At 46.4% G+C, this 14,790-nt stretch overlaps 1 protein-coding gene across 1 annotated transcript in view; it reads right to left on the bottom strand.

The window, feature by feature from the left end:
• The window catches only part of mmp28 (matrix metallopeptidase 28), a 26,283-nt gene extending 11,684 nt beyond the window's left edge, over nucleotides 1-14,599 (bottom strand). The window contains exons 1-5 of the mRNA XM_062551903.1: nucleotides 14,336-14,599; nucleotides 11,521-11,597; nucleotides 9,263-9,447; nucleotides 1,831-2,055; nucleotides 1-69 (exon numbers count right to left, since the gene is read on the bottom strand). The exon at nucleotides 1-69 is cut by the window's left edge and continues 177 nt beyond it. Of these exons, the coding sequence (XP_062407887.1) occupies nucleotides 1-69; nucleotides 1,831-2,055; nucleotides 9,263-9,447; nucleotides 11,521-11,597; nucleotides 14,336-14,467 (688 nt within the window). The 5' untranslated portion in view covers nucleotides 14,468-14,599. The remainder of the gene's footprint in view (nucleotides 70-1,830; nucleotides 2,056-9,262; nucleotides 9,448-11,520; nucleotides 11,598-14,335) is intronic.
• Between the last annotated feature and the right edge of the window lie 191 nt (nucleotides 14,600-14,790).

The following is a 14,790-nucleotide window of genomic DNA, read 5'->3' as shown; positions in this document are numbered from 1 at the left end:
TCCAGCGCTCCGCCATGTCGAAGTGGGCCTCGCCGCGGCACGGGAAGAAGGCGTGGGCCAGGGCACCTCCTGTGGGCATGAGATGGGCATAGAGATGGGCATAGAGATGGGCATAGAGATGGGCATAGAGATGGGCATGAGATGGGCATAGAGATGGGCATAGAGATGGGCATAGAGATGGGCATGAGATGGGCATGAGATGGGCATTTGGTTTGCAGGTGGTGGGCAGATGGTGCCCATTTGGTTGGCATGTGGTGGGCAGATGGTGCCCATTTGGTTGGCATGTGGGTTGCATTTAAAGAAAGGGGAGATTGGATCATATTCACACAACTCATCTTTGATGGAGGCCATCAATATGGGGAAATGTGTGCTGGCTCCAGCACCAAGACCCCTGATCACCATGACGAATCTTGGCCCAGTAAGGTGATTGCTATCTCCAATTCTATCTCAGTATTCAGATTTGACTGTTTAATATACTGTAGGCTTATGTAGGTTTTATTACATGGACATGGCCATGTACTGAAGTCGTACTAGTTTAGTATGCCAAAGCTGTATCTGATTATCTATAAGAATGGAGATTTGATTTGTAGAGGCAAGAGAGAGAAAGAGGGAAAATTAGAGAGAGAGAGAGACAGAGAGAGAGAGAGAGAAACAGAGAGAGAGAGAGAGAGAAAGAAAGATATAGAAAGAAGGAAAGTTAGAGAGAGAGAATATGCAGGCCCTAAACTGGTCTGATTGGGTTTGATTACGGTCTCATGTCCTTTGTATGACCTTGTGTGTGTGTGTGTAGTTGCCCAAATGCATACAAGTTTGACAGCTGTGCTGGAGCCCGTCCAAGACTGGGCCAAAAGCTCACAGCCTCACGCAAGGGTCAGGTCTGCTTGCATTTTAACAGCGCACACTATCACAGCCTTAAAAAACCCACTGCGTCTACAGAAATGAGATCAGACGCACTGGACTGGGCTGAGGAGGAGGCAGGACAGCCTGAAGTCAGAGCGAACCCTAACACTGAACAGCTCTATTCCCTCTGCGATAAACGGACTTTGCCCTTCTTTTAGACATGCGATAGGCTAACATTTTTTATCCAGGAACTGACGGTGGGAGACCGAAGAGAAATGAATGATATCTAAGTTGACACTAGCCGACCTGCTTACATTGACTGATTGACTATAGCAGCACCTTGGGAAGTCCTTAAGTAAACCTTGGCCTATTTTTAAACTCGCCTGATACAAAATAAATACTACTGACACTCGCCCAGTTTCTCTCTTCCTCTGAGTTGGAAGCCAAAATCAAAACAGTTTACTTTTGATAAACTAGCTCAAGTGTCAAACGCGTCAGGCGCGTGTCCGAGCTGAGAATGCGGTAGGTGAGTGACCAGTCGGCCGGTGCATGGAATGAAGGATGCGTGTTTCTGTTTACACAGGCGGACTGAGTGAGGAGGAAATCAAAATCCCAGACAGATGGAGGAATTTGATGAATCCCGGCCAAACTGATATTTTTGGCCTCAGACGGACGACGTGCCTGGGAGAACGAAGACATCTGGTCGCCATGCAGGGAACAGACCACAGGTGTGTTCTAGAGGCACACGGCATCGCAACAGCTACAGCCTGGCGTGGTCAGACTTGAATTGTTATCAACTCCAGCTCAACTCAAACTCTGACTCAAACTCAAATGTTGTGGGCGGGGTTAATTCAGGCTGGTTTCCAGGCTACAACAGCTATGCAAACAGATGACTCCATGCAAGATCTGGTGATAATGTTCATGGGAGTTAGTTAAGTATTAAATAAAAGTAGATTTAGTTAGTTACATAGTAATATGATCTTCTCTGACCTGGCCCGTCGAAGGCGTTCCCGGAGCCGTCGTTGTGCTCGCCCTCGTAGAATGCCAGGCGGATGTCGGTGGGCGCGTCCAGGAGCACCTCCTGGAACACCAGGCCTGACACGTTACTCCACAGCTGGAAGGCCGTCTGAACGGCCGAGCGCACGGACTTCTGGGATAGGTGCCGCGGCCAGTTCTTGATGCGGTAGGTCAGATGACGCTTGTACCACTTGTCACCTGAGGACACACAACAACAACAACAACACAGAAATGTAAACAAGACCAATGGTTCCCCTGGGCTGCATGACCTTATCTTTGCTAAAGTTCTGACAGATCATTTTTTTGTGTATGCTTGTAAGTTAGAGTATGTAAATAATTAGACCATAAAAGCAGGATTTCAGCTGCTTTTCCTTTCCCTACTCTGTGTTTATCTGTTGTGGTTATCTGTTGTGTTTACCTGATGTGTTTACCTGTTGTGTTTACCTCGACTAAAATGTCTGTCAAACGACTAAATGGTGATGCAAAGGGAAGCTGAGCCAGAAAACTGCAAGGTTGTTAACCTTTGATCGGCGCAGTACCACAACAATGTGAAATGTCAAAAACAATAAATCGAGTACTCTAAATCAATCATATTTCAGCTCGTGTCAATAAAACACACAGTGACAGTGACAGTGAGATGAGTGTCTCTCCCAGAGCTCAGAGGGGTGTGGTTCTGGGCTCCAACGCAAGGTTACTGGCTTCTCCAGGTGACTCTGGCAGCAGCCACTACACCAAGCATCTATTGCTTGCCAAAGTGACGTGCTCTTTTGACCAGTGATGAAGGTCTGATGAAGGCCAGCTTGGCTGAAACGCGTAAGCATGTTTAAGTAGTCGAAAATAACAACTTTTTATATGCATCATTTTTTGAGTGCCTCGGAACTCTCTGGAATCATTATCTGGAATCCCAGCACCGAAGAGCACCAAAAAAGGATTTACACCTTGTAGCACTCCAAACAAACCTGTTTTTCGTTTACTCTTTTGACCAGTGGTTACTTCTGAAGGCGCCAAGATAAGCCAGTAACGTCGCTGGTATGGTGGTACAGCCCTCTTGTCCACAGGCCAGCAGTTTATTTCAAAATCCTCAGAGGTAATATATCCCGCCTCTGAGTTGCCTCTGAGTGTCTCTCCGAGAGTCCAAATCCACCTGATCCTGCCGCCCCCTGCGTGACCTACGCGCCTGTATCCTCTCGCTCTCCTCCCCAGCACAACCGTGAGCCCGTTAAATAAACCACTTGAGCTCACGAAGCCAAGCAAAACCCCAAGGTGTGTGTGGACCCAGCGACCCTGAGCACTCTTCATGCTCAACCAAACAGGCACATGCTGGAATCCCTGAGGGGATTATGGGATACCAGGAGACCTCCGAGCGCAGCTGGATAAACCAGCAGCACGAATGTGTGTGTGTGTGTGTGTGTGTGTGTGTGTGTGTGTGTGTGTGTGTGTGTGTGTGTGTGTGTGTGTGTTTGTGTGTGTGGGCACAGGGTCTTGCAAACAGTTTGCTCAACTCAACAAGCTTGTGGTTCTTGTGACTTGTACATAATTATATGGCTCCCCCCGTCCAAACATCTAAATCACACAGCTCTGCAGGGTATACACACACACACACACACACGCACACACCGCTACACACCGCTACACTGCGTTTTCCTGTTTCAGCTTCCACCTATGTTTGTATACATGGAATTACACAATGTCAAATTACACAGATAAGGCCAGTAACAACACACTCCCCGGGACGCTATGCAAAGCCATAACAGGAAGGCTAAGCACATGTCCAAACACTGCTGCCGTGACGACAGGAGTGAGGAGAGGGACACACACCGCTGGGTTTCAGCATCGCAGCACTTGCCTGGGGTCTAGACTCACTACTTGGTTTCGCTTCAAGAAGAGAGTCTGGCCTCTCACCATTGGGAAATGATTCCAACTGGTCCAAGCGTCGTAACGGGCATAGGTTTGGTCAGAGAAACTGGCTGGGCTACTTCGAAGTGACTAGACCCAGGAATGACCGGAACAGTTTCTCTGATCCTTTGGTCCCGGACTGTGAGGACTGAAAAGGCTTGAGCGCAAGTGACACCCTTCTTACATAATATAGATTTTGTGTTAACTTTGATATCACAGGTCCATCCCAACCAATTACATTGTTCAGGGATGAATAACATAACTTCCTACTTCCTGTCTAATCTTTATAAACTGATAATAAGCCAAATAGACAGTCAGGATGTATCATATTTACACCTATCTCTGATGTACATACGGGAGATTTACACATTCTAATTTTGAGACCTGCATCATCCCTTCTCGTCGCTGACTGGCACAGCACCTTGGATGTCCGCAGGAAACGTCAGTGTGCTAGTCAGATGCCAGACTAGCGTCTCGGTGAAATGTGAAATGAAAATGAATTGAGATACTAGGCGAGTGGGGCCATGCCAGGCAAGAGGGAACAAGAGGGAACAAAAAGCTCAGGAGATGACTGTTGAACTTCAGAGTGTCAGCCTTGCTGCGTCGCATACAGAAACACATCGATTTTGATCACATGTTCATGCATGAGCTTCAAATATGTGAATGAGCTGGATGGAAACCCAACTACTGAGGCAAGGTGTCGAGAGGCAAGGGACTGAGAGAAATTGTGTGACAAGGATGACGATGGACAGGACTGAGGTCATGGAGGGGATGGCGAGATACTGAGACAAAAGTGAGACATGATTGAGACAATCTGAGAGTGTCTCTGACAGACATCTGGCAGTGAGGACAGGCTGGAGAGTGCTCTTGGGCCACTTAAGATCCCACGGGCAGATAGAGAGAGGCAGAGATGGAGAAGGAGAGATACAGAGTATAGATGGAGAGAGGTGAAGAGAGTGGAGAAGATTGAAGAAAAGAGAGACAGAGAGATATGGACAGATAGAGAAAGAGGGGGAGATTGAGAGAGACAGTTTCAGGGCTCTGCGAGTGACGGTGCTGAGAAAGCAGATGAGACAGAGAAGAAGAGAGAGTGCATGGAGGAGAGATAGAGGGAGAGATGTAGGGCTCTGGGAGAGAAGGAGAGAGGTTTGGGAGTGTGAGAGAGAGAGAGGGAGATCTGGGAGTGAGGGAGAAAGAGAGAGAGATGTCTGGGAGGGAGTGAGAGAGAGAGAGAGAGAGGGAGGTCTGGGAGTGAGGGAGAAAAAGAGAGAGGTCTGGGAATGAGAGATGGAGAAAAGGAGTGAGAGAGGTCTAGGAGTGAGGGAGGAAGAGAGGGACATCTGGGAGTGAGGGAGAGAGAGGGAGAAAGAGAGAGAGATAGAGGGGGGAGAGGGAGGTCTGGGAGTGAGAGAGGGAGAAAGAGAGAGAGAGGGAGGTCTGGGAGTGTGAGAGAGAGGGAGGTCTGGGAGTGAGAGAGGGAGAAAAAGAGAGAGAGGGAGGTCTGGGAGTGAGAGAGGGAGTAAAAGAGAGAGGGAGGGAGGTCTGGGAGTGAGGGCAGTGTCGGGGCAGAGACATGTGGAGCAGAGTGGCCCCTCAGGGGAGGGTGATGACGGGGCCCAGAGCCCGGAGCCAGCTGCTGTGTCAGAGCAGGCCACAGGAATCCACCCTACACGCCTCAAACATCTGGCCCAGATGCGCTCTCTCTCTCTCTCTCTCTCTCTCTCTCTCTCTGTCGCTCACACACATATACAGAGAGCGAGAGAGAGAGAGAGAGAGAGAGAGAGAGAGAGAGAGAGAGAGAGAGTGTTTGTAAGGTAATACAGCTCAATCTGTCATACTGGGGAAACACTAGTGAAAATACAAAGACACTCCAGGAGGATTTCCATTATTCAAGAGCATTATGTAGACAACGTCATTTTGCTGTCAAATGTAGATAAGTTTCTGAGTGATAGGAGTAATAGGAACAGGGAATGGGATCATCTTCAAATTAATTTTCATGGTGTCAACTACTCTACCTGTCACCTATTATGCATTATTAGGTAACACTTTATTTGAAGGGGTCTAGATAAGGGTGTCATGTAACCGTCATAAGAATGACATGACACATGTCATGCACATTAATGACACATTATTGATGTGTATGACTGTTGTCATAATGTGTCATTCGGTTTTTGTAATGTCAAGTTGACATTGTTTGAACGTCATCACTATGACAATTTGACATTAGGCAAGATGACATTATTGTGCTTTGTGTCACCCTACCCCATGAAAACAGCTTTCAAACCACAAATTTGCCAGCTATTTTTTTTTTTGCAAAGAATGCTTTGTCTATAGTTTGCTTGTGTTTGACCAAAGTCCCCGACTGTTGCTTTAAGAGGCCTACAGTATGAATAACATATTATATCTTGCGTCAAGTAAAATATTATGTAAGCAACTAGGATTCACTATTTGATGAAATCATAACATTGCAATATTCCCATACTGGTATGGGTCTACCTATAAATTACAGTTTTTAGGGCTTTTACTTGATGAAGCATGTAGAGGACTAGCTAATGTTCCCATCTGGCTGTAGTGGGTCTGAGCAGTATTTAAGCATTGTCCCGAGGGGGGAACTATAACGGAGCAGGATGTTGGATCCCGAAGACATTCCATGACTTCCCAAATGGGAGTAATTACTATTGCAGTAGGCAGAGACTGAGAGCCAGAGAGGGGGATACAGACAGACTGAATGAAAGAGAGGAAGAGGAAGACAGGAGTGAAGGAATGGAAAAGAGATGGAGAGAGAGAGAGAGAAAGAGAGAGAGAGCAATTGCAGTGACCATCAGGCAGTAATGTTTACTAAGAGGAAGTTAGAGCTTTAACAGTTTTCAGAGAAAACAGTTTAACAGTTTTCAGAAAAAAAGAAAAAAAACAAGAAATGGACTCAATTTGGGAAGAAATACAATTCTTAAATATCTCCTTAAAGGGATAATCCGGAGTGAAATGCACTTTAGATCAATTTTTCGGACTATTGGGAGTACATACGTTGAGTTGACACCAAAATCATGTCATTCGGATGTATTTTGAGAAAGTTCGAGTTCACCGTTTTTAGCCAAAACTCGTTAGCCTGGAAGTGACCGGGGCAGGTCCTTTCGCCACTACAAAACGCTATTTTTATACCTCTTCTACAGTTCCAAACAACGCTACACTTACGTGGTAGTGAGTAGAGGGTCCCTAAAGCCAAACCGAAGTATCCTCACGTCTTTATGTGGTCGGATAGAGAGTCCAGAATGTATTTAATCGAGTCAGTACCTTTCCGGAAATGTTAGTAAAGTGTTGTGGAAGCGTTGTGCAGCTGCCACAGCGACATTTCCGAAAGGTACTGACTCGATTAAATTCATTCTGGACTCTCTATCCGACCACATAAAGACGTGGGGATACTTCGGTTTGGCTTTAGGGACCCTCTACTCACTACCACGTAAGTGTAGCGTTGTTTGGAACAGTAGAAGAGGTATAAAAATAGCGTTTTGTAGTGGCGAAAGGACCTGCCCCGTTCACTTCCAGGCTAACGAGTTTTGGCTAAAAACGGTGAACTTGAACTTTCTCAAAATACATCCGAATGACATGATTTTGGTGTCAACTCAACGTATGTACTCCCAATAGTCCGAAAAATTGATCTAAAGTGCATTTCACTCCGGATTATCCCTTTAATTTCTGAGCACTGGTGCACTAAACTACTACCACAAACCAACTGTACTTGCATTTTAATGAGAGAGAGAGAGAGAGAGAGAGAGAGAGAGAGAGAGAGAGAGAGAGGTGAGAGTGGGAGCATAAGAGGGAGAGAGGTGAAAGTCTTGGCTTATCTTGGACAAGGTGATGGAATGTAGGCTTTAAATGGAAGCAACGCTCGAATTCCCACAACATGTGTGAAATGTTTGAGCGACAAGGTGTGTTGTGCTTGAGGCTCTGTAAGATTTCCTCCATACGCACTGGGGCCTTGTTCAAACACAGCAAGCCCGAGCAACAAACAAGCATAACTTATTCAACACCCAAGCATATGATAGATAGGGGTAAAGTCACACATTATTAAACAACTGACACAAACAGTTAGAAATACACTTTCAGCCAAAACAACAATCCTGACATGTTTGGGTCATTTAAAAATGGTCCGATAGTGAGGTCACTCTGGAGTCACACAGCAAAGATAATTACAGTTGCATTTCTCAATAACAGAGGAGCCAAGAGTTTGGCGGTGAGGCGGATTTCACAGCCATCACTCCAGGGCTCCAGAAACAGTCTACATGCGTGTTTGTCTTATTCGCACAGTCAAACAGATGGGAGGCATCAGGTACCAACTTGACTTTGGCTAATGCTGCTCTCACACAGCAGCATTCCAGCGGCGTTAACAAATCCCTCGAGTGACAGGCGAGAATGTGAAGTTGTTTCTGCCGATTCAACACTGTTACAACACAGGCGGAGTGGCACGGTGGGGCCTCTCAGCAGCCGCACAACAGCTGAGGCTGGGGGAGCTCTGGCCCACGCCAGGGCCAGGTCAGGCCCTCCTCCGTCACGTCTCTGCCGCCTCAGGGCAGCAGTCAGATGCTCGTGGGCTAATCTCTGTCTATACACACACTTCTCCGCTCTCTTCCTGTGAAGCATCATGGGAGGAAGTGGAGGAAGTGGGAATGGTGAAGTGGCTGGAGCACAGGTAGGCCTAATGGGGCGCCTGAGAAAATACTGACTAGCACGGCCTGGGATCTCTTCCATCTTTGTTGCTAATCACAACAAGCAGCGACGAGAGGGAAGACTAATATATCATCGATGTAACAGGTATTTCCTTACTCTGTGTCTAATCGGTTTTACAGAGCTAAACTCGTGAGAGCAGAAGTCAATCAGGAGTCTGTGGTGTTTTACGCAAGGGTCTCCTTCAGCTACTAGACTTTATTACTACTTAAGGCCTTTACTATGGACGGGATCTGTAATTAAGCTGTTTTTTTGTGGCATGGTTGAGCGCCGCTGGGGAGGTGCAGGAGTGTGTAACAAGCCCCAGATCAGGTGAGGTCAGGTGGAGGGGCAGGACAGGTAGGCATTATCTGACGCATGCCTCCACCTGTAGGGGAGGAGTTCCACACGGCGCCGTCCTCGGGCCTGTCCAGCAAGGCCAGTAATTATACACTCGGCACTGCCGCCTGCGATTATGTTATATGACGTCAGCCACGCCCAGACCGCACGTCCCTGACTACCGGGAAACAAAGAGCTGGAGAGAATCTGAATGCCTCTATCTCCCAATATTGCACACAAAAATTAACTTTCAAACAACCCATTTTAATTCCATTTTCCATGAATCCATTTCATTTCATTAGTTTCCATTTGGGGTCTATGAGGCAGATTGAAGACTTTTAACAGTAGAAATACTGACGGACTGTCAGACTGACAGAATACATCCTATGACCATGTTAACAGCCACGCAGTGTCACTCTGACGTGGCACTCAATGGCGTCCATGACAGGTGACAGACACGCCCACTCACCCGCCTGTGTGTATCTCTTCCTGCGCAGGTGCCCCCCACCTCCTGTGAAGATGGTGTTGACCCTCTTGGCCCAGGCTCGATGACTGCCCCCGTCCTTCACCCCGCAACGCGGCGCTGCCATCTTCCCCAGGGTGGCGCTGTCCAGGCTGCCGGTGACTGGCAAGTGCGACAGCCACTGGAACTCCCTGTCAGAGACATGACAATTATTCATAATTGTACTGAAGCGGTGCACAGTGTTTAGTTTTAATCAGTCAGAAGTATGTGTTTGTTCTCTGAAAAGGCAGTCATTTGTGTTGTCTGTATAATACTGATGATGAATTCAGATAGTGAGCACAGAGTGAAATGTTGACGATGTCTGAAAGTCAGTACTGTATAAAACAGACTCCCTTACACACAGTCCCGGAAAGAAAAGGCTGTTACTTACTAAATGAACTAGAACTCAAATGATGTGAGAGATGTGAAATGAACTGAGACTGTCAGAGAACAGACCAGAGAGAGATAATGATCACATGCATTTTTCCATATTATTAGCACCCCGTTAACCAATCATCTTGATCTAACACTCTTCGTTATGCCGTGGTTGGTGCATTCAACATTAAAAGGGAGAGCCAGAGAGTGCGATACTGGGAATAGGGGCAACAAAATGAGACTGAGGGTGCCTCTCATTCATCTTTTTTTATACATCCTCCCTTCCTTCCTCGGTCCTCGTTCCCACTGATCTAGATAAAGAATGATGGGGTGGCAACAATGGGATAGTCAATCCAGTGTTAGTTATAGATCAGTACAGTGGGAACGAGCCTGGAGGACCGAGCATCGAGGATCGAGGAGAGAAGTTGAGAGGCACCCTGAGAGGAAGTTGAAAAAGAGGTGTGTGGCGTCACTGTCGGCCATCTTTGCCACACAGGCAGCAGCTGCAGGGCCACCCCTCCTGATGTGGTGGAGACTCCTTGGCCAGCTGACTCAGCCTAATGGCCCTGGTCCAGCCCCAGCCAGCCAGCCAGCCAGCCAGCGCACATCTAGATAAGTGTAAATTCCAGCGTAAATAATGGTCATTAGATTACGGCTCCACAGGCCAATCTAAATAGGTCCGCTGGTCGCGCCTGATTGGCTCGCTGTCTCAGAGCAGTCCCGGGCTCGGTCGCCCGCTGAGTAATATGGAGGCCTGTGGAACACCCTCCCCCCACCCCCCCCACACACACAAATATCCTGTAGTGCATTACATGAGCTGGAGTCATACAGGACTGGACTGAAGCGAGTGGTCATTAAACACACATGAATGACTCCAAGCACTGTTAATAAAACCAAGGTGAGTGTGGAAAATCAGGCTCATGCACAACTGTTACACACTAAAGTTATTTCACAAGGGTTTGGTTTGGGCAATAGTTGTTTTGTTTCTGTTTTAGCTGGGGTACACACAAGTGAGAACACACACACACACACACACACACAGAGAAAGAGGTGTGTTCGGCTCAGTGACATTGCAAAGTCCCTGTCGTCAATAAACGGATAAAGACTCCTTCAGGCAAGAACATCCTTGGAGGGAGAAAGCCTGCCGGGAGGATTTATGGGTAGTAAATTTCAGAGAAGGATGACAGTTTGGAATGGGTAATGAACAGAAGAGAACAGAAACATACCCGCCTGCTAATCAGAAGATGTTCAGACTTACTCAACCACCAAGCAACAGCCACACATCATCCTGGCTGTCAGTCCATTAGATAATGTATACTAACTGAAGTTAGAACAGTGGTGTGGCATGTTTTTGCTTGGTAATGACATACAGTACAGGATAGTGTAGAGTAGCATAGTGTAGTAGAGCATAGTATGGTATATTATAGTATTCTATAGTATAGTAGCCTATAATTTAGCTCCGTTAAGTTACTTTATTTGTCCTGAGGGAAAGGACTGTCCTCTGCATTTGACCGATCTGGGAGTCACGTACACACACACAACACACACACACACGAACACACACACACACACACACACACACACACACACACACACACACACAGTCACACACAGACTAGGAACAGAGACCTAACCAGGAGCCCACACATCCTCTAGTACACACTTACACATCCGGAGTAGTGGGCAGCCCTTGATCTGGTGCCCAGGGAATCATATAGAATAGTTTAGTACAGTATACTGTAGTATATTATATTATAGAATAGTATAGTACAGCATAGTACAGTACAGTATTATATGGTATGTATGGTATGATATGGTGTAGTGCAGTGCAGTGATGTGGAGCTGTTTACCTGACGGCCGATTTGAGCTCTGCAGCATTGTGGCTGTGATCCCTCTGGTGCAAGTATCCATACCTCTCGAGGAAGCCCTGGGAGACAAACACACACTCCGTCAGACACACACCACAGTCAGTCAGTCACACACACCACAGTCACACAGCTGTGTCACTGTATACATCGCCTGACGCGGTGTACTTTTGGGGAAGATGGATGCTTTCCCTTGACTGCACATGTCACCCCATCTCCACACACACACACACACACACACACACACACACACACACACACACACACACACACACACACACACACACACACACACACACACACACACACACACACACACACACACACACACACACACCTCACTCTGACATACATACACATACAACTATACACATACACATGCATTCCCCTTGGTCCCAAATATCACATGTACCCAGGGCAGTGGGAACTGGGGGGGAAAATAACAATGGCTGACACACACACACACACACACACACACACACACACACACACACACACACACACACACACACACACACACACACACACACACACACACACACACACACACACACACACAGCCCTAGAGGGGATCACGAAGGTTTGAAAAGGATTCAGCAGACCGAAATGAGACATTTATTTGAATAAATCAAATTAATTTAGAGTTTCATATTCAATTGTGTTGTGCATTTTGCTCATATTATACCAGAGTAACAGCATTGAGGTGAAAGAAAATATGGAATATATTGATTGGTTTTGCTCATGCGTTGGGAAATAGGATACAGAACATGAAATGTCATAGGCTGATATGAAATGAAGGTGGAGACCTTGAACTCCAGCTGAAAGCCTGATGGCATGTCACCAGCGCATGTTAGGGCTGCTGTGGTATGTTCTACACTCCTCAGACACTTCCCCTCATCATGTTATACCTGTAATTAAGCATCTACTGTTTTCCCCTCACTCAGGTAGAAACACATACATATACACCTTTACTCCTCGCTCTGTGGGTGATCAGAGTTTCCCCGAAGATTCCAGACCACCCATCAACGCCACCAGTCAGGGAAGACCCCAGTGGAGGGTGTAATAATTCCCAGAAGGCATAGCGCTGACAGAGTCCAGGTCAGGACGATTTTTACAGATATGCCGTGATACGCGGAGGAATTAGAACCCGTTCATGCCACAGCTGGATCATGTTAGAACCGAATATTGGCTCATGTTGCAGGCGTTGTAGAACCGAATAAGTCAGCTTATTTCATGGGCTTTACGCTGCCATCCCCTCAATAAAGATGAGATATAGAACATAAATATGCAGATACTTTGGATTCTCTATAGGCCCACTGCCAGCGCTAAATCTGTTGATATTATGTTTAGTTTAACAAAATGGCAAAATGGCAGATTGAAATCAAGATCCTGCATCCTGTGTGAAATATGTTTGACTAATATGCTTAACATAACTTGGCAACAGGTGAGTTTTTCTAGCATGGCACCAACAAAACAAGACACCTCAGTCAACTCTTTAAGTTTCCAATAGCAAGCCTTAAGGGGGAAAAAAACATGACTGCCATGAATAAATATTGTAGAAAAAAAATAAATAAAACACCACTGAAAAAAGTTTTTGTCAGCCTCAGGCAACAGACAGGTGAGAGCCTGTAAGCCAACACTGAAAATGGATGACCTTTCAGGAGAAAAATGTTTAATCATTGGCCTATCATTTATGGAATATGTAAACATAAGATCTCATCATTTATAAGACATTCTTGCCACCCACAAAAGCCACCCAGTGACCTAATGTGTGCATGGTAAACAATACAATGAAAGGCACCACACATTCTTATGGGGTAACTAACTGCCTTCAATAATTTTGTTTTCTATTTTAAGGGCTGTTGCGAGTAATTCAATTTTCACCACATCTGAATAAGCCTCGTCCTTATTTCTCAACCATGCCAGTTTAACTTCTCCGCCAGCTGACTTCAACCACATGAGAGTCGCACAGACACTCCCATGGTTGGCTGACGAGGGGCAAAAACAGGACAATAGTTTTATAGGAACACAAAGACCCGTGTCAATCTCTAACCGGGCTTTTCAGTAATTTTTTTGAAAAGGACTCACACCAAAATGCGAGACGATTTATCATGGATGTCTTCGGGAGAGGAGCAGGATGAGGCCCCAGGGGGATGATAACAGCGGGTGTGGGGGAGCACATCCCAAAGGGAGAATCAAGCTCCGGAATGGAGCACTTAGGCTATAGCAAAATCGTCTTCCCAATTAACTCACTGGACAGCAATAATGGTGTCTTGAGACTGAAGTGGTTTAAATTGTAGCCTATGAGAATTAAACATGTGCAGTGCCACTTATGTTTTCTATGAATTAAGGGCAAAAAGTAGGCTCTGCATTTTTCCGAGTAAAAGTAGACTTGTTTTCAGTTTCTTAAAATTAGCCCACTTCAATATATTCCAGTAGTTTATCTACTCCATAGGCAGAACAAAGTGCTCCGCTTTACCACAATGGCAGGACGAACGAAAATACACTCAAAGGCTCATTTAAGACCACATGTAGCCTACTCTACCTGTTATTAAAAACCAATTGGAGGTTGTGGTGGGCGTATGCTCCTCCGGGCATATGCGAGATAAATTAGCAGGTTGCATCTCCTTTCGGCAGAGCGCGCGTAATTTTAATGGACAGACGCTCAGTCCATTAAAATGTCCTACAAATTCAAATTAGGCTAAACATAACTGCTTCAGTACATAGCCCAACTGACAAAAAAACAGTCTGACAGACATCCAACAGAGTTCAGACTCCGTAAAGACAAAGCGTAACCTACCTGAACATCAGCTTGACCTGCTTCCCACTCCTTCGACACCGGTGAGCAGCGGCATGTAGCGCACAGAAGCGCCAGTAACAGGCTTAACTCAACAGTGCACGGTGAGAAAACGGCGACCATAGTATTATACATGCGACACCATCAAAATACTATAAAAGGTATTCAACACACGATAACCGTGCCATTCTTCCACACACACACACTGTGAGGCTCTACCGTGGAGAATTAGTTTCCACGACCCAGTTAACTCAGCACTGCGCTCCCATGCCGGGTCCCAGTGTGCGCTTGGAGCAATGCACTGGATTTAAGGAGCGGGATAGCAGTAGCGCCTCCCAGACACACGGGCGTGACTCCTACCGTTAACTCAAGTTATGACAAGGTAACAGTATCTGCGGAGCAGTGAGGTGCAATTGGCAAACGTGCTGGTTTTAGTGTAGATATAGCACAGGCATCAA

The sequence above is a fragment of the Sardina pilchardus genome, chromosome 13, assembly GCF_963854185.1.
Source record: "Sardina pilchardus chromosome 13, fSarPil1.1, whole genome shotgun sequence".
Lineage (NCBI taxonomy): Eukaryota > Metazoa > Chordata > Actinopteri > Clupeiformes > Clupeidae > Sardina > Sardina pilchardus.
Note: the sequence above shows the minus strand (reverse complement) of the source record. Positions and strands in the feature narration are given on the sequence as shown.